Here is a 24,009-nt window from a genome sequence, read left to right on the forward strand (position 1 = left end):
TTAATGTGCATTTAGACAAATAAATAAATAAATAAATAGTGATATAATTAGACATTCGATGGACTTGAAGCAATTATAGAACAAAGAAACTAATGATAATAATTATTTTAGTAAACAGTATTTTTATGATAATAAATGTGATTAGAATAGAAATACATTAATGAATATGTTTTGGAAAAAAAGAATAAAAGAGATGATGAGCAAACACATAGGTCATCATAGCGTACAGTTTAATTGTACGTTTTTGTGTGACTTGTGTTTTCTTTCAGGTTCCAGGAGAAGGGAAACCTTGAGGTGCTGCTGTTCACCATCCAGAGTCGTATGAGGTCCAACAACCAGAGGGTCTACACGCCTAAAGAGGGAGCCCTGGTCGCAGATATCAACAGGGTGAGAAAGATCATGTTTTTTTACTTATTGATTCATCTTTAGTTTAATTTCTCTGATTAATCATATGGTCTATAAAATGTTAGAAAATAACAAGAAAGTAGCCCATCACAATGAGATGTCTTCAAATAGCTTGTTTTGTCCAACGAACAGTCCAAAACTCAAAGATATTCAGTATAGCAACAAATCTTCACAATTGAGGAGCTGAAACAAGGGAATGTTTGGTATTTTTACAAAATAGACCCATACTTAAATGTGTAATCAATCATCAAAATAGATTAACTAACTGATTACACGACTAATCACTTCAGCTGCAGTTTTAATAAAGAAAATGTTTGGCTTTTTCATATGAAGATTGTCTCTCTTTTGACCAGCATGTAAGCGTGTGCGGTTTGAAGCTCAGCCATACAGCTCGGGCAGATGGGCATAATTCATTAATTTAGCAGCGCACTGTCCCGAGGCAACAATTAAACCGCAAATGAATTGAATTATACTGGTAATACTATAGTGCAGTACAATAAACTGTACAATGAAAGCCATCTCATGAAGAAAATAAAGGTCTGACAGCACTGCAGGCACAAGAAAATAAAAAAGACAGAATGTAACACTAACATGTCACGGGCACAGGAAGGGTTGGGATCTATTCCCCTCTGATATAGCTATTAGTTGGACAAAACAAGTCTTTTGAAGACAGCTCCCGGGGCTCTCTGAAGCTGTGATAAACATTTTTCACAATTAAATTGACATTTCATAGACCAAACGATTAATTGGAAAAATAATTGAAAGAATAATCGACAGATTAATTGATAATGAGAATAATTATTAGCTACTGCCCTAATTGAAAGGTCCTTAAGATAGGGTTATGTAGTGAGAGTATACTGTATGTTGTATCAGCAAACATCTACTCTACAGCATCCTTAGACACTACAGGAGTTGTCCTGTAGCTGACATTGACCTCTTACGTCTTTATGGATTGGATCAAGCAAAGAACTTCTAAACTGGAAATAGAAAGTATCACATTGCTATTCCCCCTCTCCAAAAACAACAAACATCATCACATCATCTGTGTGCAGGCCTGGGAGCGTCTGGAGAGGGCGGAGCATGATCGGGAGCGAATCCTGAGAGACGAGCTGATCAGACAGGAGAAGCTGGAACAGATGGCGAGAAGATTCGACAGGAAGGCTGCCATGAGGGAGACCTGGCTCCAGGAGAACCAGAGACTCGTGGCTCAGGTAAAACATCAACAACAAAACTATGGATATCATATGGTGTTATTATCGGATATTTGTTCTGAGGCGTCTCTTGAAAAAGGTCTCGATCTCAATTAGACTACCTAATTAAATGAAGTTATGTGTATAATAGTTTTCCAGTGTTTGTATTAATTAATTGACACAGCAGGTTGTTTACACACCTGATTATTGGTGGTGAGAGGTAAACAGCTGAGACAGGTTGCCATGACAAAATAAAGAGATGACATCAACTGAAAAGTGTCAGTTGCAATTAACAAGTAGCAACTTTTTTTAGCACAAAAGTTAGTCGGAAGAAGTTAGAAGAAAATAAATGTTTAGTTGTTTGTTAACAAAAAGATAGAATCATCAGAAGAGGAAGTTTTAAAATTACTGTGGAGGGAAGTAGTTCTATGTAACTGTTGTTCTATGATTGGTTTATTGTTTTATTTGCATGTGCAGAGGATTCATATATATGTGTCATGCCAGTGTTTTCACAGTATTACACTGAACTACAGGTGGAAGTAATGCACCAACATAATCTGCAAAGCACCAGAAAATGCAGGGTAGAAGAAGACTGCAACTTAGTCAACATGGCTGCAAACAATGCTGGATTTAAAATACTTCAAAATCAGCTTTGCAAATGTTTTTTGAGGAAGGAAATGCATGCAGCACATTTATTAGAGCTCAAGAATACATGCAATGTTGGTGAGAAACACTGAATGTAAACATAGCTTTGGTTTGTTTACAAGAGAACTCCACAGGTCACCTTTAAGTGAATGAAAGTAGCAATATCTCACAGTATAAATGCTCTTCTACAAGTAATAGTGCAATTAATATTTACTTGAGTAAAAGTACAGAAGTATTTCAGCAAAATGTACCTACAGTTTAAAGGTTTAAACCATGAGGTTTGTTGTCATCCCGTCTCTGCTTTGCTCTCCTCAGGATAACTTTGGTTACGACCTGCCAGCTGTGGAGGCAGCGAAGAAAAAGCATGATGCCATTGAGACGGACATCTCTGCGTATGAAGAGCGTATTCAGGTCCTGGTGGACATCTCAAAAGAGCTGGAGTCAGAGCGATACCATGACGCCAAACGTATCGACGTCCGGAAAGACAACGTCCTGCGCCTGTGGGACTACCTGCAGGAGCTGCTGAAGGCTCGTAGGGCGCGTCTGGATAAGAACTTGACCTTGCAGAGGATCTTCCAGGAGATGCTGTACATCATCAGCTGGATGGATGACATGAAGGTACAAGCACAGGAGGCAATATTCATCAACTCATTAACATTTATTCTCTGGACACTAAACTGATCAGCTTGTTCTTTCCTCCTCTCTTTAGGCTCGACTTCTGTCTCCTGACTTTGGGAAACACTTGCTGGAAGTGGAAGACTTGTTACAGAAACACGCTCTGTTGGAGAACGACATCGCTCTGCAGGCAGAGAGAGTGCAGAGCGCCAGTGCTGCTGCGCTCAAGTTCGCCAACGGAGATAGTAAGTGCAGTGGCTCATCATGCCCCTTGCTCCTGGTTTTGTTAGATATGAGGACATTAAATGGATTGCAGGCCATGGACCTTGACCAGAGCAGGATATTACGGATACCGTAATACTTTTTGAGCACCTACCAAAATATATCTGTTGCAAGACTGTCCAAACCTTTTTGAAAGTTGGTCTCCTTTACACGTTATTTGATTGGATATTTCCTATTATTTTATTTTGTCAAAGTAAAAAAAACATTAACACTGCTGTGTTTATGAAGTTTAGCTTGTTTTAAGAACAACGAAAAAAATCAGTTTCTCAGATTAAGGTATTGAGGAAGTATTGTTTTGATATTTGTCCCAAAATCAGGTGACATATTGACATTGGTATCGAAACATTTCAACCAATCATAAATTAGTGATTTGGATCCTGAGATTGAAAAGGCTGACAAACAATACTTACATGTCGACCAATAAAATAATGTTATCTATTCCTGCATTCAGAGTACATCAAGTGCAATTAATATGACTTTTATTTAGTTTTTAACAAGCTACTAAATTTGACAGACTTATAAAAGGTTGACATTGGGTCATTAGTTACCCTTAGTTAGTAACCCTACAACATTCTCTCGATGTAGTTAATAATGAAAACAAATGAATAAAAGCAGTGGTAAAAACAGTGATAAAACATTAACTTAAATTTAAATTGACACATTTTCAAAGGTACAAATTTACAAAGGTAGATTAATAAATAGATGTTAAAACATATTTGTTTATAATAATAATAACAATGAATAATTGCAGATATTAGTAAATCAGGTGGTTTGGTCATAGATCTGAATGTGAGTGTCTGTATGTGTTTGTTCTACGATAATCTCTCATCATGATCAGTATATTCCCTGCCCTCCACACAGTTTATGCTGAGATAGAAACCAGCAACCCTGTGAAGAATTAAGCAAGTAGAGAAAGTGAAATGAGGTAATATATATATAACAATTCCTTCATTTTGTTCCTCAGGCTATAAGCCATGTGATCCTCAGGTGATCCGCGACAGGGTGCAGCACCTGGAATTATGCTATGAGGAGCTTTGTGCCCTGGCGGCCCAGCGGAGGGCTCGCTTGGAGCAGTCCCGCCGCTTCTGGTACTTCCTGTGGGAGGTGGCGGAGCTGGAGAGCTGGATTAGAGAGAAGGAGCACATTTTCTCCTCCCTGGATTATGGCAAGGACCTTACCAGCGTGCTGGTGCTTCAGAGCAAACACAGCGCCTTCGAGGACGAGCTCGGAGCCCGCCGCGCCAACCTTGACCAGATCTTGGCCGAAGGAGATCAGATGATCCAGGCCAAGCACTTTGGCTCTCCGAAGGTTCAAGAAAGCATGGACGACATCAGGAGGCAATGGCAGCAGCTGGAGGAGCTGACTGCGTTTCGGAGACAGAACCTCCAGGACACCCAGAGGTTCTTCCAGTTTCAGGGAGACGCTGATGAACTCAAAGCCTGGCTGCTGGACGCCAAGAGGCAGATGAGTAGCGATGACGTGGGCCACGACGAGTACACCACCCAGCGGCAACTGAAGAAGCACAGGGACCTGAAGAATGAAGCAATCAAGAATGGAGCCACCATAGATGCTCTATCCAAACAGGCCAATGCGCTGCCAGAGGAGCTACAAAACACCCCTGATATCCAGAGACGTCTGAGGGACATCAAGGACCTGTACATGGAGCTCTTGTCTCTGGCTGACCAGAGACAGAAGAAGCTAGATGACGCCATGGCCCTGTACACCATCTTCAGTGAGACGGATGCCTGTGAGCTCTGGATGGGCCAGAAGGAGACGTGGTTGGTGGGTTTAGAGGTGCCTGAGAAGCTGGAGGATCTGGAAGTAGTACAGAACAGGTACACAGAACAAATTCTGTTATTATGCGCTCCTACATTTGTACATGTCTAGATTTAATTTTGTAATTCATAAAAATGTGGAAAAATTAATGTTCAAAAACAAATCATTTTTTTTGTATTTATGTGTTTATGCATCAAGTACACTGTACTATTTTTATTTTTCTTGTTTTCAGGTTGAGCATTCTAGCTCAAGATATGGCAAACGTTCAGCAGAGAGTTGATGACGTCAATAAAGCTGTGAAACAGCTTGAGGACAGCAGACACCCTCGCACCAAAGAGGTCAAAGAATGTCAGACGCGACTGAATAAGAGGTGCCTTAATTATATTATTTATTCTACATGTCATAAAGTTCACTGTTTATTTGTGCATCAGCATTTCTAATGAATCATTCAAGGTTACACTTGAAATTAGTAAGAAAAAAGTAAAAAAAATATGTTATCTCTTTTGGCAACTCTTTATATTATAGGTCTATAATTTCATAATCATTTTCAAGAAGTAGAAGTCTGAAGAAGTCTGTAATTTATCACTAATTAGAGTTAAAATAGAGACAGCAGGTCACCTGAACATGCAGAAATGTGAAATTTGTCTCCAGGAAAGCATACAATTCAACATATGTGGAGGGTAAAGTTCCCAATAATATTTGAATAATAAATAAATTGAATACATTTACTTGAGTTTACAGTAAATGAAGCAGTTCTTCCAAGGGAATTACTACTTTCCCTAAAATTAGTACAAAATGACATGGTTCTTTCCAGAAAACTTCAGGACTTGTAGGAAGTTATTAGGAGATCTGTAAAATAAAGTGTTACAAAGATGTTTAGAGACCTCATGGCCGGGTATAAAACATACTCTAAGATTACATTAAAGTGATGTAAACATTCAATAAATAACTATCTTTCAGGTGGGAGGCCTTCAAGGCCATGGTGGAGGACAAGAAGAGGAAAGTGGATTCTGCCGTTAGTCTGAACAACTACGGGCTGGAGTGTGACGAGACAGGGACCTGGATCAAAGACAAGACGCGGGTTATCGAGTCCACACAGGACTTGGGCAATGACTTGGCAGCCGTCATGACCATCCAGAGGAAACTGTTTGGCATGGAGAGAGATTTGGCCGCCATCGACACCAAGCTTACCTTCCTGAGGAACGAGGCCGACCAGCTGTCTAAGGACCACCAGGAGAACGCAGATGAGATCTTGGCCCGCAGAGGGGAGCTGGACGCGGCCTGGGACACGCTAAGAAAGACCATGAAAGACAGAGAGGACTCTTTGGGCGAGGTCAGCAAGTTACAGACCTTCCTCCAAGACATGGATGACTTCCAGTCCTGGCTTTTCAAGACCCAGAAGGCCGTGGCGTCTGAGGAAATGCCCGCCACGCTGCCGGAGGCCGAGGAGCAGCTCAGCCTTCATGACGCCGTGCGTGAAGATATAATCAACCACGAGGAGGACTATCACCGTGTGAGGGACACCGGTGCCCAGGTTACCCAGGATCAGGAGGATGATCCTCAGTACCAGCAGCTGGATCAGAGGCTGAAGGGGCTGGACCGTGGTTGGGTTGAATTGCAGAAGATGTGGGACAGCCGGAAGAACTTCCTGGACCAGGGTCTGGGCTTCCAGCAGTTCATGAGGGATGGCAAGGCTGTGGATGCCATCCTCAACAACCAGGTACAGTACTGAAGGTGTATGTGGAGTAGGACTACATAAATTAAGGTTATGACTTGTCTCAAAATTGTGTGTTCAAGTGGACTAATCATCAGATTCCATAGAGTTGGTGTTTAATGATGGGGTTAGTGATGCTGCAGGTATTTAAAAGACGTGGTATGGAAGAATGCAGCGCAGTCAGTTGTTTGTCTTTTTCTTTCTTTGCTTCACTGCAGGAGTACACCTTGGCCCACATAGACAAGCCTGACAACTTGGCTGGGGCAGAGAAAGCTCTGAAGAAGCATGAGGACTTTTTGAGCACCATGGAGGCCAACGAGGACAAGATAGACGGCGCTCTGCAGGGCGGGCAGCGGCTGGTGGACAGCGACAACCTCTACTCTGGGAAAGTGCAGGACAAAATGGACTCAATCCGAGACAGGTCAGTTCAAGAGTTATGGATTTTAGTCAATGTGATTTGATGTTGTCAAAAGGGCTTTTGAATTGTAGAAACTTATTAAGATATTGAAGTACCTCTGAGACATTTTTCACGTTTTCAGCCACATTTGGTATTGATCATGAACAGATTTTGACTTAGGGAGGGAGTCTTTGTTGTTTTTTTCTTTGCCGCAATCACAGTAATTTTTCAAACCGGCTCTGGTCAGGGAAACGTGAATCTATATTTAATAAAAAGTTCTAAAATTACACTTGAATCAAAGCTCTTTAACTTTGGAGTAAAAAAACTTCTTCGCTGAGTGTGAGCATTAAGACACATTTATCAAATGACTTACTCCTACTGTACTTACAGCGAAGTGTAAGAGCAGCATTTAAGAGCAAATCTCATGTGGTCACATGATTAATCACATGTATTACTTTGCAGGAATATCCAGTCAGAGATGAGGGTTTACCCAACATCTGCTTCATAATCCTCATTTTACTCAATGATGTGTTATTCTGCAAAAAGAGATTTAAATGCCCTAAAAAACTCAAAATTCATTCATTCAACTCATTATTTTTGTGAAATTCTTAATATCACCAGCAGCAAATAGCATGTGAAAGTAACTACAATGTAATGTATATATAATATTTTAATTAATATTTAAACTGGCTGAAATGGAAACCAAACACCAAACAAAATAAAACTTGAGCAATGAAGAAATGATGCGACAAAGTACATCAGAGAAAACATATAAGAAGGAGAATTTAGCACCACATTGACAAGTTCAGACAATGAAGACCTATAAAAAGTGATTGCAAACAAGTTAATGCCAGCTTTATTCTTGTTGTTTGCACTCTTGACAGATACAAAAACAACAAAATGTAACGTCTACAGCCATGCTAGCGGCTCTGTGAGGCTGTACAAAGGCACAGAGATGCTTTTTTTCTGTACTGCAATCTACTATCTACTCTTAGCCAACTTTAGAGACTTTTATCATCACATAGTCCAAAATGTCACTTTTGGCGGTTTGATAAATACCGTACAAGCCCTGATCTTATGTAGAAAAATAGTAGTAATCTTTTCATTTTAACTTGTTCTGCTTCATAGTTTCAACCGGCTCAGCAGTGAAACAGCTTTCTTGTTATCACTGTATCATTATTGTCAACAAGAGGCAGTAGAGAGGGCATGGGAGCTTGTCCCATTAACTCCCACAATTCAGCTTGGTAGACAGGCGCCCACAATAATGGATATTGATCTTTAAGTGAGAGCTATTCTTCACAGTATAGCAGAGAAACAGATGACTGTTTTTTTTGGGGTTACTGTGTCAGGTATTTTTCTGTGTGGAGGAGGAACTCATAATGATTCAGCCTCTCGTGGTCGTTCAGCGATGCCTCCTGTTATGTCACTGAGAGAGATGTCAAATTAAAACGTGGAGGAAGATAAGTTGTATTTTTAATGCATTTTCTTGTGTTTGACCTTCAGGCAAAACAAGAATAAGAGGAGAGCTCAGGAGGTGTCAGAAAAGCTCAGAGACAACCGCGACCTGCAGCACTTCCTGCAAAACACTCAAGATGTGAGTTCACCGTCAGTTTACTGTTCATGTAATCACTGGGTAACATCAATTAGAACATTAATTATTAACTTAATTAGACCTTCATTGAGACTTGACTCCACAGTGTTGATTATTGTAGTCAATTTGCAGCACACACTCTGTGTTGTTTCTTATAACACAGTGGTACTTGATGAGACTTTCTTAGACTAAATTCATATCTTCCCTATTTGGGATAGGGGTCCCATTTGGCTAATTGGTAAATGCTCTGTTTTCAAAAGATAAAGAAGTAAATCCTGCTCAAAGAAAAGTCACCTCTGCACAAATTTAAAATGCTGACGTTTCCATGACTTTCCCAAGTTTTTTTTTTTAACCGTGCATGCTTGATTGGAATCTTTTTTTTTTTCTTCTTTTGCTAATCCTTAATGCTCTCTCTTGTCTCCGTGCTTCAGCTGACTGTATGGATCAACGAGAAGATGCTGACGGCTCAGGACACGTCGTACGATGAGGCCAGGAATCTCCACAGCAAATGGCTGAAACATCAGGCCTTCATGGCTGAACTGGCCTCCAACAAGGACTGGCTCAACAACGTAGACCAGGTTGGTAACGCTGTGTATGAGAGAGGGATGTTGATAAGAGCTGCAATGATTAGTCGATTAGTTGATTGACAGAAAATCGAGCGGCAATTATTTTGATAATTGAATAATCGTTTTAGTATTTTTCAAGTAAAAATGACAAGAATTTGCTGTTTACAACTTCTCAAACTTGAGGATTTTAAACTTGTCTTTGCTGAATATCTTTTGGTTTTGGACTGTTGGTTGAATAAAACAAGACAAACAAGACTTTTTATAACATCATCTTGGGCTGTGGGAAATTATAACAGACATTTTTCATAATTACTTCACATTTTGTCAAACAAATGATTAATCGATTAATTGAGAAAATAATTTGCAGATTAATCGATAATGAAAATAATTGCTAGTTGCGGCCCTAACGTTGATATAAAACTACTTTTTTCTATTTGATATATAATAAAAGATACCTGAACAATTAGAGACACACTTGGAAAATACATTTTTATTTCACTGTGCCTTTAAAAGAGCATATATTGATTAAGTTAAGGTTTTTCTTATCTTTGTTTTATAACAGATTATTAGTACAATACTTAAATTATGGAATTGTGAATCTTCTCTACATTTCCTTCACCTTTTATTGACTTATTCCTCCTCCATTAGCAGCTTCAGGTAAAACTGCAGGTGATATATTTTTCCCAGTGGAGCTTGTTGGTAACAACATCATCTTCTCTCTGTGTTTTTGTGGATGCAGGAGGGTCAGGAGCTCATGGAGTCCAAGCCCGAGTTTGAGCCCATCGTGAAGGAGCGTCTGGCCAAACTCCACGAGCTGTGGGAGAAGCTGGAGTCCACAACCCAGGAGAAAGCCCGGCTGCTGTTTGATGCTAACCGCTCCGAGCTTTTCGACCAGAGCCTGACTGATATGAAGAAGTGGCTCGGTGGGCTGCAGCAGCAGCTACAGAGCGGAGATGAGGACGTCAGAGATCTGACTAAAGCCAACATCCTGCTCAAGAAGCATCAGGTCTGTGTCTCTGTAGCATTTACTGCATAAAAATTTGTATGCTTCTTGTGTTTGCAATGCACTTCTTAAATCATGTGTAGTTAAATCTCACCATGGGAGTAAATACATTAAAGTTTTAGCATTAGATTATGTGCTTTTTTAGGATTAACTTTGAGTGAGTGAGCACCTGTGTCGGATCTGTATTTTTGTTTACTGTAAAATCTTACAAATCTAAATGTAAATGTGAGAAAAGCAGTATATTTATTGGAAAGAACTAGAAAAAAAGTCGTCTAAACTATATTGCAGAATGTGTTGCATTAGTAAAAGTTTCATGAAATCAGTAGCTGAAAACCTAAACGGCAAGACAAACTAACTTTTGGTTTGTTTACCCTCCACTACATACTGATTAGGCTCTTGAAAGGCTATTCATCTTTTTTTCTGTAATCGTATCTCCCCGTGCCAGATGACAGAGAACCAGGTGCGTGACCGGGCACGGGAGCTGGAAGAGCTCCAGGAGGCCGTCAGGAAGCACGGCGGAGGCAGGGAGGACCAGCCGGAGCTTGAGGCCGAGCAGCAGGCCCTGCAGAGGGACTTCCAGCAGCTCCTCACGCCACTGGCCCAGCGCAAGGGCAAACTGGAGGCCGTGAAGACTGTCCATCAGTTCTACAGAGACCTGGCCGATGAGCTCGTAAGCATGGATCCAATCTCTGAGCAAAATTAAAGTGTTGAAACTCCCTGCTCTCACAAAATGATTGATGGCACAACATTTGAATAAAGGAGCTGGATTAATGTTGGCTTTTGAATGACAGCATGAGAACACCTTTTGGGAAATATTGAAGCCTGAACTTCAGAAGGTGTTTCCCCTGAAAATGATAACTTATTAATTTGGAAATTAAGTTTTCAATTATAGTACGTACACTTAGTATGCAAGACAGCAAGACCATCAGCTATCTCCATGAAATTGACTCCGCTGGTGGATCTGGGTAAAAAGCTTTAATCCCTTATTGGTTTCACTGCCTAAATCCACTTTAGTCAGGTGGAGGAGACAGCTTAAAGAAGGATTTTTACTGTTTGAGAAAAAGAGTATAAAATGAAGTATAAGAAAGGTGGTCTTAAAAAATGTTATACTCTGTGTGCATCTGAGATCTGTGAAGCTGTCCCTACTATTTTCTCTTTTCATTGTCATAATCCTCTTTTTTTTGTCTTCTTTCTCTCTCAGCTCTGGATTGAGGAGAGGATGCCGCTGGCAATGTCACAAGAGCACGGCCACAATCTTCAAACTGTGCAAATGCTGCTGAAGAAGAACCAGGTGAGGGGTTTGTCTGCAGGAACAGTTGTACTGTAAATTGCTACTTGTAATTTCTTATTTTTTTTCATCATCAATTAATCTGACATTATTTTTTCTTGATTAATTGTTCTGATTAAGGTCTATAAAATGTCAGAAAATAGTGAAAAATGCCCCTCTCAATGTCCTAGAGCGCAAGGTGACTTCTTTTAGATTGCCTCATTTTGTCCCCCCAACGGTTCAAAAACCTGAAGAGATTCGGTTTATAATTATATATGACAAAGAAAAGCATAAAATCCTCTTATTTTAGAAGCTGCAACAAGCGAGTGTTTGGTAATCTTTCACTATTTTTGCTTGAAAAATGACTGAAACAATTGATCACTTATCAAAATAGTTGATAATTCCTCTGTCAATTGTTGTGTGCTGTGCAGTTTGAACTGCCAGTCAAGATAGCATCCACTCCTTATACTGTAAAAGCAAAGAAAATCCTCATATCCTCAAATACACTTCGTTTTTGTTTCCGTATATATCACAAAAGTAAACCTGATTGATGTGTGAACTTCTGTTAAAAAACAGCAGTTGCAGAGCCACTCCTATCGTCTCTGGTGCGATGCTTTACGCTCGCCGTCTTCTTTTCTGTCCATCAGACGTTGCAGAAGGAGATCGAGGGCCACCAGCCTCGCGTCGATGAAGTGCTAGAGCGAGGAAGGAGGATGACGGCGGCCGCCAGCGCAGAGGGCAGGCCGGAGGCAGAGCGAATCGCGGACCAGATGAAGGAGCTGGAGGAGGCGTGGGCCCGGCTGCAGGACGAGATGGCCAAGCGCAGGGAGAGGCTGAGCGGCTCCAGCTTGGCCCAGCATTACTACAACGACGCGGATGAGGCCGAAGCCTGGATAGGGGAGCAGGAGCTTTACATGATCGCGGATGAAAAGGCCAAGGTGAGGAGCAGAGCAAGTAGAGAGCTGGTTGATTAATCAGGGAAGTGACCGCAGATGTCTGAAACAGATCTTATTATCTAAATCAAAACAAGGCATATCGTGTTGTGCAAATAACAAGTAGCACTGCATGCATTAACATGATTACATGGTTAGGCTTTTCTTCAATTAAACTGACATGCGTGGCATCCTCTATTGTGAGCTTATTTGGAGTATTTTGTTTTGCTTTAATCTGCAGTCTCCCTATTTTGCATAATTTCATAGCTGTTTTTCTTCTTCCTCCTCGTGATTCTTCCTCCTCCACCTTTTCTTTCATCTCTCCAGGATGAGCAGAGTGCCATGCTGATGCTGAAGCGCCACACGATTCTCAAGCAAGACGTGGATGACTACGCTGACTCCATTCAGAGGCTGGCTGACCGTGCCCAGAAAATGTTTGCCGAGGACCGTCCTGACGGGTTTGTGTTTGGACAATTTGATGTAAACACAGAAAAAATTACTTCCGAAGATGCTAATTCACTCATATTGTCCCAGTCAGTTGTGGTTTAGGGTGATAAGAGAGATAAGTATGTAAAGTGTGATAATTTGTGTATCCTAATCACACGCCTCATCTAGAGTCAACCCAAATCCAATTCTCTTTGCCATTTTCTCATTTTCTCCGTCCTCCCTGCATCTCATTTCCTGCCATCCTCTCTCCTCCCTCAGTGAGGAGATCATCAGGCGACAGGGCCAGGTGGATAAACAGTACGCGGGGCTGAAGGAGCTGGCGGAGGACCGCAGGAAGAAGCTGGACCACACCTACCACCACTTCCTGCTGAGCCGAGAGGTGGAGGACCTGGAACACTGGATTGCAGGGAGAGACATGGTGGCCTCCTCACAGGAGATGGGCCAGGACCTGGACCACGTCACGGTATTATTCAAACAAAAAACATGCATACACATGTGATCATACCTTTTGAGAAAAACTTTAACATTATAACACATACAGAGAGAGAAAACTGAGAGACGCTGGCCACAAAATTAAATTCTCTAGGACTTACTCTGCGCCAACAGGCAAGAAACTTCAGGGCTCATATTTCACCGATATCTGCTTCTTATCATCCCAAAAATATAACAAAAGTGCGACCATTTGTCTCTCTGAGCGACACAGGGAGATGGATGCTTCTATATCAAGCAGGTTTTTATCTATTTACCTGTTTTATTATTTCATTTTATCATTTTTATTCAAACTGTTGTACTGTTTACATTCGTCTTATTATCAGCTCTGTAAAGCACTTAGAATTGCATCAACCTGTATGAAAGGTGCTATATTGATATAGTAGAGGTGCTCAAATACGTATTTATCTGCATCTGGCAATTTTGTTTTATGTGGCAACCCATTTTATCTAATTTTGGAGCTGTTTTAGATAAGACAGTTATGCACAGTGACTAGAATTTCTACTTTAAAGGAACTGAAAAATCAAAACTGAGGAGCAAATGGAGCGTCTCATAAACAACAAGAGAAAATCAAGAGGATAATATAACAAAACAGTTAAACTATGTTTTGCTTTTAGGCTTTTGCTTCTTTTGGTAGTAAAGTGATCACAGACCATCTGAACACACGATGTGAGCAGTTTACAGATGGCATGATTTCTTGGGTATTTAAGTCAGAAATTGTTTTCTCTCTCAGCCACATGGGCTCCCAGCTTGCATATTGTCCCCTGTAGCTTTAAAACAAAAGACAATTCCAACTTCCATACACAAAATACTAATTTTGATTCTGTTGTTCTATTATTTATTCATTTTTTTAAACATATCTGTCTTTTCCTTCAGCTTCTGAGGGATAAGTTCCGAGAGTTTGCGCGGGAGACGGGGATGGTGGGTCAGGAGCGAGTGGACTTTGTCAACGAGACGATAGACGAGCTGATCGAAGCCGGCCACACCGAGGCAGCCACCATGGCAGAGTGGAAGGACACCATTAATGAAAGCTGGGCTGATCTGCTAGAGCTCATCGACACTCGCGCTCAGCTCCTCACTACATCTTACGAGCTGCTCAAGTAAGGAAAACAGCATTGATGCAGCAGACCACGAGCCGAAAGATGCACAGTTATTTGAACTGATGCCATTAAGATGTCATGTTTAATCCCGTAATGCAAAATAACATGTGAGAATGATGTGAGCAACTAATGGCATCAAACCAGAAAAAATCTGGATACAATAACACTGTCAACTTAAACGTGACAACTTTACATTCATTATAATAAGTAGAATGATACATGTGATGATAATACACACAGAACCAAAGAGACTGAGAGATTGATTCCTTTTTTTAAGGTACTTTGACGATGGGAAGGAGCTAGTGGCTCAGATCCACGAAAAGCAGAAAGAACTGCCCGATGATGTTGGAGAGGACTTCAGCAAAGCCGAGTCCTTCCACAGGATGCACGCCGCCTTTGAGAGAGACATCACCGCTCTAGGCAAACAGGTACAACACAGGGGATCAGCCCTTTTACTCTGAGGGAGCACAGCAGGCTGCGGCCCAGAGGCAAACTTTGATGATTCATATCTAGAGGGACGAGAGAGTGCTGCAATATATGGGCAACTGTGAGAAGTTTTCTCAAACGGTGTGTAGCCATGAACAGTGATCCAGTGGGGGGATTTTTACATTTGTATCAGCCTCAATGGGTCAAAATAATATCTGTAATGTGAAAGGGGTCAATCTGGTAACAAACAGTACCCACAGAGAATATATCACCAGGGCAGGGATTTCACTGGCGGCCACGGTGCCCCTCTGTCTGGCCTTGATGCCCTTCGGAAAATCGTATGCCCTGCGGCCACAGTGGCTTTGATGCTTCGCCCGCACAGCCCCATTTGATTTTGCCCTTTTCTCCTCTGCCTCTTTCCTGTCAATACGGTTTTTAGACACCAGTGTCTTTTGATGATATTCTGAATTTTTACTAGGCAACATCAAGTGAAACGCTGCACATAAAGTCAGTGGTGGGTTAGATTTTGAGTCTGGTATGGAGCGCAGCTGCATCGCGTTACGGCTACGATGCACCCGCTTGAGCTGATCACGGCCACTCTAGACAATGCTTGTGATTCCACCAGACGTGCTGCAGTGCGTTTCAGAAGCTTCCAAGATGTGGCTCTCAGCTCTGCTTTGTTATAGTCTGAGTAGTTTTTGACGGAGCCACGGCGCGATGCAGTGTCTCCTTTGCTGGTTGAGGGGATGCACCCAAAACCCGCTCCTTCATCTCTGTAGTCAGACATTGTATGTGAAATATAGATACGAAATATGTTTTGAGGATGAATGTATTTTTAACAACTAAAACACAGCCACAAATCTTTGATCCATGTCGTTCATAACTGGACTTTTAATTGTAATAACTTTGTCTGTAGGCTACAGCACAACAAAGCTGGAAATAACTATAAATATCTTCTAAATATTGGTGATTTTTAAATACTAATACATTATTTTGTGATATAAACAGTTTATTTATTTCACTGATAGATCAAACTTAACTCTTAAGTTAAGTCTTAAGTTAACAAGTCTTAAATTCAGATTTACGGTGAGCACAGAGGAACTTTCCCCTTCAGCAGATGGATGTGAAAACAGCCTTGTGCTGTCAAACTCAGCACATACAGCACAGTTAAGGTCAAACATCCATTTAAAGTAACAATACGCGAGACACATTTTTGAATGGAGGGAGATTTTCATTTTTATAATTTACTTCAATGATTTGACTCTTGATTCTCCGTCCTCAAGGTTCAACAGTTCCAGGAGACCGCTTCACGGCTTCATGCCCAGTATGCAGGGGGCCAAGCGGACGCCATCCAGGCCACAGAGCGAGAGGTGGTGGAAGCCTGGAAGGGCCTGTTGGACGCCTGCGACAGCCGCAGGGCGCAGCTGATGGACACAGCTGAGAAGTTCCGCTTTTTCACCATGGTGCGAGACCTGATGGCCTGGATGGAGAGCATCATCCAGCAGATAGAGACTCAGGAGAAACACAGGTGAGCACACCTCAGACAAGGACTTCACAGTTTAATTAGATAATCCATTCAGTAAATTTCCTCTTAATATCAACATTAATTTCCGCTAATTCCCAACATGAAGGGGATGCACTTGATTCAGAACGAACTTGAAACTTTGCTCTTTGAGTATTTGAGTTTTACTTTTTTGTTCACATCAATTTCAATAGTCAATACAAATTTGGACATGATTTTTTTTGTGGATTAAGACGAATTAAAAAAAAGCCCTCAACATAAAGCTTAAAGGGAGTATTTCTTTATGTACATTTGTTTTTTTTTTATTTTGGATGGTAGGTGGAAATAATATCTACTCCTCAAAAAACTGTAACCTCAAAAGAATTAATTAATAAAACAAAAAATGCCAAATTATTAACATGGATTTCTGCCATTTCCAAAGGCTGCTTTCTCTTTTTTCTAAAGAGATTTAATTTTTGAGCTTTAGTAGATTATCTCTTTTGAGAAAAATTGTGAAAAAGTAGCATTTCCCAGACTTTAAAATCAAGGAGGTCGAAATATTAATATTTCACTTGTTTTTCTGGCTCACATCACAATTATTATCTCAACAATTATGTCTTAAAGAGACTGTTTCTTCTTTCTGATCTTACAAGTAGAATTTATATAGAACACCTACAGTATTTTGTACCAGATAAACGTGCCAGAGCCTGGTCATTACTGTTGTAGTTCCAGTCCCTACCAACAGAGGTAGATAAGCTTCACACATGACCTGATATCAGTTTATGTCCTTCCCTCCTCTGCATTAGGGATGTCTCAGCCATGGAGCTCCTGCAGAAGTACCACCAGGGGATCCGCTCAGAGATCGAGGCCAGGGGAGCCAAATTCACTGACTGCACAGACCAGGGCAAGGCCCTGCTGACACGCAAGCACCGAGACTCTGCTGAGGTAAGGCTTCAGTAGCAAAGACAGCTTCTTTTCATCCTCAGCTGGGCCTCAAATTGCTGCTTTCATTAGATTTAATTACTTTTCTGGGAGTGATTGTTCTTGTCTGGCACAATGGAACCAATTGGATTGCCACGAAATAAAAAATTCCACTCATCTTTCACTCATCAGGGAGACTATAAAGCAAACTAATTAGAAATGGAAAAGCCAAAAGAATTTAAATGAGCAATTGACCCCGGCCTGAATTTAACGTGCGGGTAATTACTTCACAATACTAATTCTTAGAGGATAATAGCCAGTCTTTGGGCTGAGTTGTTTAATAATGCTGATATGTAACTGCGACTGTATAACTGCTTTTGTCAGATCAACGAGAAGCTGGTGCAGCTGATGGAGAAAAGGAAGGAGATGATGTCCAAGTGGGACGACAGATGGGACTGGCTCAGACTCTGTGAGTAAACTAACCTCCAACCTAAAAACAAATCCTATACATACATTATTCCTTTCATAAATCTATACTAAGCTGCCAAAGGCCAACTGATGTGAAAGCTCATCTGTACAAACCTTTGCACATGAAAGAGTACTGTGGCTTTTGTTCATCAAAACACTCAGACTCCAATAAGCATCTTTTGTTGCAGTATAAAAGTAGTCTGACAACTCCCATAATGACCCCCTGTCTTTGTTGCCTCCAGTTCTGGAGGTGTGTCAGTTTGCGCGGGACGCCTCGGTGGCGGAGGCCTGGCTTATCGCTCAGGAGCCCTACGTGTCCAGTAAAGACCTGGGCCACACTGTGGACGAGGTTGAGAAACTCATTAAGAGGCATGAGGCCTTTGAGAAATCCACCGCCACTTGGGAAGAGCGCTTCTCTGCACTGGAGCGCCTCACTACGGTATGGACAAAAATCATGAATCATAATAACTGCTGAAAAACATAGGATACTATGTTGGTAAGGAAAAATCTTACACACAATTATAAACAAAAAATATTTTGTTTATGAGGGCTGAAGATGATGGCAGTAAAGTGTCATATAATGTTTCTAAATTGAATCAACTAATGGATTAGGCATTTATTCCAGTTCATTACTGTGTTGCAGGTGGAGCTGTTGGAACTGAGGAATCAGCAACAGGAGATGGAGCAGTTCATCAAAGAAGAGCAACGCTCGGATAAGGACAGCAGGTACACACACTCTGACATACAGTACATGCAGGCATTCTTATACTGTACATGAGGGTTTCTCAACGTTTCGATGACTGACTGCCAATTAGACTGCCTGTTGTTTTCAACATACTATACTATGACTTTTTAATGACTTTTTTTCGACATACTATACTATGACTTTTAATGACTTTTTTTCAACGTGCTATACTATGATTTTTTTTCGACATAATATGACTTTTTTCAACATACTATGACTTTTTTTTCGACATGCTACACTATGACTTTTTTTTCGACATACTATACTATGACTTTTTAATTACTTTTTTTCGACATACTTTTTAATTACTTTTTTTCGACATACTTTTTAATTACTTTTTTTCGACATACTATGACTTTTTTTTTCGACATATACTATGACTCTTTTTTGGACATGCTATACTATGACTTTTTTTTTTTACATATTATACTAATATGTATGTCGAGAAAAAAAAAAGTCACTAAAAAGTCTAAGTATAGTATTTCGAAAAAAAATCAGTTTAGTATGCCAAAAAAAGTCGTGAAAAAGTCATAGTATATTATTTCGAAAAAAATTCATAGTATAGAAAGTCGAAAAAAGTAATTAAAAGTCATAGTATAGTATGTCGTAAAAAAGTCATAGTATAGTATGTCGAAAAGAAAGTCATTGTATAGTATGTCGAAAAAAAGTCATTGAAAAGTCATATTATAGCTTGTTGAAAAAAGGTCATGAAAAACGTCATAGTATAGTATGTTGAAAAAAAAAGTCATAGTATAGTATGTCAAAAACAAAAGTCATGAAAAAAATCATAGTATAGTATGTTGAAAAAAGTCATTAAAAAATATAGTAAGTTGAAAAAAATGTATAGTATAGAATGTCGAATAAAAGGTCTTAGTATAGTATGTAGAAAAAAATCATTGAAAAGTCATATTATAGCGGCTTTGAAAAAAAAGTCATAGTTTAGTATGTCAAAAAAAAGTCATAGTATGTCGAAAAAAAAGTCATTGTATAGTATGTATGTGAGGAACCATGCACATAAAACAAAATCTTTTCCAGCTCACTTCCATATTAAACTGCAAAGTTGTCCACCGCAATCGCTAACTTTAGCCAACAGCACTAGCACTGATGGCAGAACGTAATATCGGCAAAATTGGCAAAGTGACACTAGTTGCCATGCAACCAGTAACTTTCTACAAGTTGTCATTTCTAACCTGATAGATGCTCGTTAGAGGGACGCAATTTGACGCAGTAGCCGGGAAGTGTATTAAATAAAAGCTATTGAAAGTATTAAAATGAACCGCGGATGATTAAAATATAAAGCATGTCACATTCAGGGGGCGCACAAAATGTCTCCGAGGGCTGCCATTGGCTCGTGGCCCGCACTTTGAGAAACTCTGCTGTACATGCACCATTGCACCCATAAGCACAGTCATGCATACTAACAGATGATCATCACAAAAGTCCTCCTAAAGCAGTCTGGTGCTATTCTATCTTTTTTCTTACTGTCAACAAATCCTTTTGAAAACACCTAAACCAACAATAGAAACACAAATGAGCCATTTATGATGCATTGTATTGCCGCAGTATGAACAAATGGGTTTGGGGTGGAGAGTCAGACAGGCTGAGGAAGTCAGAAAGCACTGAGAAGCGGAAAACCGCAATGTTTTGTCTTTGCATCGGATTTGTTGGCAATAAACAAAGAGAATATTGCGGGCCTTGCTTGCAAGCACACAGTCCTCTCTACACAAACATTGTTCTTCACCCGCTGCTCTTAAAAGTCTCTCATGCAGACCCCATGCTGCCCTCTTTCCTCTAGGAGAGAAGACACAGGTTTCGTAGAGGAATCTTCGCAGCTCTACACTATTGAGGAACAGACTCTGGTGAGTAACTACACTCACTTAGCTCCTGTCCTCTCTGCTTTATCATGTTGTGACCCCTGTTTGAGTATACTGAAGTTTAAAAAAAGAAAATCAGCCTCTCTTCTATGCTATTTTCTTACTAACTCCTGCATTCGAAAGACCTCCTTTACGTTCTTACTCTGTTGAAAACTTCTTTGAGCACTTTTAAAAACAATCAAGTTGATTTATCAATGATCAATTCTCCTGTCTCATTCTATTTCTGTCTCTATTATTTCTCCTCCAGTCAGGTTCTGGTGCAGTTGAGCCCAGTTTAGGTCTGCGGGAGGAGACGGCCGGTGACTCCACAGTGCCCATAGTGTCAGAAATGAGAGAGAGTGGTTCCCTGGAGCTGGAACCCTCTGTCTCAATAGTGCCCCCGAAAGAACCAGAGAGGGCTGCCACCATGCCAGTGGAGACCCCCAGAGCCCAGACTGTGCTGCAGGAGGGCATGCTGGGCCGCAAACACGATGTGGAGGGCTCAGGAAAGAAGGCTTCAAATCGGTATTTAGGAAAATCTATCAGCACACTTGCTTACCTTCTTTAATCCATCACAGTGAACATAACGTTTATTTAATTATTATTTAAGTTACCTCATTGCACTCAGATTTTTTAAAATCAATTTGCACCTAAACAGCAATTCCACGCCACAAAAAAATGTAACGTTAACAAAAAGAATGCAGAGTTAATTTTCTTTGTGATGGATCAAACAACTCAAGCAAGTTTCTAGAGTCTTTGAAGTTATTTTGATATTATAAAGAACGGTATGGTAGTAAAAAAAACATCTACAACTGTATAGGATGCATTCAAAACATGCATGTTATACAAAAGAAGGCGGGGGGAGTAAAAATTAAAAAAGGTGATTTTGCACTAGTTACATGTTTGCCAGTTTTGAGTCTTAAAGTAAATCAAAGCATAGCAGCGCAAACTTAAGTTATATATAATATTTAAGATACACTTATCTACACTGGAGAACTTGAAGTAAAACACTCTTCTTGTGAATTTAATTATGGACATGGAGCTAATGAAAGTCTGACTGTACATTCACAGAGCAGTGAGCTGCTACAACTGCTCTCCTCATTTCTAATTAACTGAATTTAGGCTTAATGGAGTGGCGATGTCTTTGTGGCTCTCGTAATTGGGATTAAATTAAATTTATTTTTTCATTATTGACGGAAATTAGCTACCTGAAATGATCGATATTTAAGCCCTCCATTTCCTAACCCTCCTCTTCCTCTCAGGTCGTGGAACAACTTGTACTGTGTGCTGAAGCCGGGTCAGCTCTCAGCCTATAAGGATGCTAAGAGTTTTGGCCATGGCGTGACGTATCACGGCGAGGACCCTTTGTCCCTCAGTAACGCCAGCTGGGAGATCCTCAACAACTACAAGAAAAAGAAGCACGTCGCCAAACTACGGTGAGAATCTTATTCCAGCTTCAAACTGTCTCACTATTAAAAGCCAAGTTCACACTACAAGACTTTCAAAGTTGTCTTGAAGTCATCGTGGTTTTCACACTACATGACGGACCGGGAACAGAAGGTCACACATTTAAAGATCTTTCACTGGGAGGAATCCCCGATGAGGTCTCCAAACTACGTTTTGTCAAAAAAAAAAAACACGTGGTAAATAACGTGATACCATACAATGCATTGCTGATGTTGTTGTTGGCACATCAGTTTACAAAATAGCCTGTTTCCAACGCTACTTTTGACTATGTATTCCTCTAGGTGCAACAACAACTTTGAGTTTTTCAGTTTTGCAAATGCAACACATACAGTAAGTTCCTATTGTTACAGGTGATCCAATATTTAACATGCTAGATATCTGGAATGTGTCGGCGAGTGCTCGCGTCTTTAAGCAGTTCACACATGACACCCGAACACCGATGTACGAGGGGAGTGCCAATGCCGATTTGCCTCCGATCTAGGGCTTTTGTCAGGGAACGGAAAATCAGGGCTAAAGTCGTGTAGTGTGAACTAGGCATTAGATTAGTGAAAAATCTGTTTTGGGGAAACTAGTTAAGTCTTTATGTTACTATAAAGGTCAAAATATAAAGTATAAAATAACATCTTGTTCATTTTGCGTTCCCCCACACAACTCTTTATCTTAACTTCACTTTCTTTCTCTCTCTCAGTCTTGCTGACGGCGGTGAATATTTGTTCCAGTGTAAAGACGAGGTACGTTTTTAAACCATCAAGAGATAAACGATGAATAACTTTTAACAGCTTTCCACAAATCGCATGAGACTAAATGTTCTGGACTCTGCTTGTTATTTAATAATCTTTGACCTTATGTACTGTAAAGAAGAACTCACAGGGTGAAATGCTGCATACCGTACATACATATTTACATTTAGTTTTATAAAGCTGTTTCAGTTTGGCCGTGTCTGAATAATTTGGCAAGGTTATTTATGTTAAGTAGCTGACATTAATGAGGTTATTCACTTTTTCTTGAATTACACTCAAAAGGATTGAGGTTGTTTATTACCCTGATTTAGCCTCACAAACACCTAAAGTGTCATTGCTAAATGCGTGAACCTCCTCCACTTTTTAATTTAATCAAATAGACCGAGACAAAAACACACACTGCCCCTCTGGAGGTGGACTTCCCTTTGTAAGCCTCTTATGCTGTATGTGTTTTTTGCGTTTCATTTCAGGAGGAGCTCCAGCGTTGGAGCCAGGCCATGGAGAAGGCCGTTCAGCCCCTGGCAGCGGAGGAGGCGTCGGGGCCCTCAGGGGCCAAAGCCCACAGCCTGCCCCCACCCTCCTCCTCAACTGCCCTCCCTGAGCCCAGCTCTGCCAAGAAAGACAAGGAGAAGAAGTTCAGCCGCTTTGCCAAGAAGAAGTGAAAGGAGATGGGGAAGGCCATCGGGATGGGGGGGTTGCCACGGCAACGTGGAAAGAGAAAGTATTTGTGTACAATCAGTCAAAGAGAGCTTTTTGATCATTAGATTTTTTTATATTATTTTAGCGAGAATTAACAAATATTGTAGTTTAGGTTAAAGCCATCACTCTTTTGCCTGTATTTAAGCCAGTGTATGATTGCAAAGGTCCACTTTATTTCCTTTGTGTTCTTTTTAACAAATGCCAAATTCAAAGCAATTCAATTAAAGCACAGGAATGCTCCTTTCACACTCAACCAAAGAATGTTTGTAAAACTTTTCTTTTGCTGCAGTTTTTTTTTTGTTTGCGTTAGTGTGGCATGCTTTGATATTGCCATGTACAATATGAAAGCCTGTAATGAAAATAGGGTGACTCAAGAGTACTAAGGAGTGCTTTTACTTATCTGCCTTATACAATGGTTGTGAACTGTAATACTGTGCTGTTTGAATTTGGAGCACTAAATGCTACTTATAGAACCAGAGTGAGTTAAACGGGCTTTAAAAAGCTTTGTAAATGCGGTGTAAAGACGTAGTGCGGTGCTGTACAGTGCACACACACACACACCAAGTGTTATTGCAGGCATGCAAACTAAATGCTCTATGCACTGTGAAGAGTTTGACTGTTGAGATTTTAAATTGATGACATACGATCAGTCATGAGACACCACAATGGATCAGTGTTGAATATAGATCTCGTGGAGTCGTATTCTCAACTGAACTGTGGCAGTAGTTATTTCTGTGAACTTGAAATATATTCAACACTTGTGTATTGAA

General features: G+C 40.5%; 1 protein-coding gene across 3 annotated transcripts in view; it reads left to right on the forward strand.

Annotated features, from left to right (window-relative positions):
* The window catches only part of sptb (spectrin, beta, erythrocytic), a 48,660-nt gene extending 24,651 nt beyond the window's left edge, over positions 1-24,009 (forward strand). For all 3 annotated transcript variants that reach the window (XM_037796707.1, XM_037796708.1, XM_037796709.1), the window contains 28 exons: positions 270-387; positions 1,458-1,616; positions 2,556-2,858; positions 2,950-3,100; positions 4,102-4,972; positions 5,146-5,283; positions 5,874-6,633; positions 6,846-7,048; positions 8,528-8,618; positions 9,047-9,193; positions 9,921-10,187; positions 10,630-10,854; positions 11,386-11,475; positions 12,099-12,389; positions 12,711-12,841; positions 13,089-13,293; positions 14,196-14,419; positions 14,697-14,847; positions 16,129-16,373; positions 17,153-17,291; positions 17,652-17,736; positions 17,978-18,174; positions 18,379-18,461; positions 20,276-20,339; positions 20,602-20,858; positions 21,596-21,769; positions 22,489-22,531; positions 23,011-24,009. In XM_037796707.1, coding sequence (XP_037652635.1) covers positions 270-387; positions 1,458-1,616; positions 2,556-2,858; positions 2,950-3,100; positions 4,102-4,972; positions 5,146-5,283; positions 5,874-6,633; positions 6,846-7,048; positions 8,528-8,618; positions 9,047-9,193; positions 9,921-10,187; positions 10,630-10,854; positions 11,386-11,475; positions 12,099-12,389; positions 12,711-12,841; positions 13,089-13,293; positions 14,196-14,419; positions 14,697-14,847; positions 16,129-16,373; positions 17,153-17,291; positions 17,652-17,736; positions 17,978-18,174; positions 18,379-18,461; positions 20,276-20,339; positions 20,602-20,858; positions 21,596-21,769; positions 22,489-22,531; positions 23,011-23,202 — 6,004 coding nt within the window. In that variant the 3' untranslated portion in view covers positions 23,203-24,009. The remainder of the gene's footprint in view (positions 1-269; positions 388-1,457; positions 1,617-2,555; positions 2,859-2,949; positions 3,101-4,101; positions 4,973-5,145; positions 5,284-5,873; positions 6,634-6,845; positions 7,049-8,527; positions 8,619-9,046; positions 9,194-9,920; positions 10,188-10,629; positions 10,855-11,385; positions 11,476-12,098; positions 12,390-12,710; positions 12,842-13,088; positions 13,294-14,195; positions 14,420-14,696; positions 14,848-16,128; positions 16,374-17,152; positions 17,292-17,651; positions 17,737-17,977; positions 18,175-18,378; positions 18,462-20,275; positions 20,340-20,601; positions 20,859-21,595; positions 21,770-22,488; positions 22,532-23,010) is intronic.

Source organism: Sebastes umbrosus, chromosome 16 (assembly GCF_015220745.1).
Source record: "Sebastes umbrosus isolate fSebUmb1 chromosome 16, fSebUmb1.pri, whole genome shotgun sequence".
NCBI classification, from domain to species: domain Eukaryota; kingdom Metazoa; phylum Chordata; class Actinopteri; order Perciformes; family Sebastidae; genus Sebastes; species Sebastes umbrosus.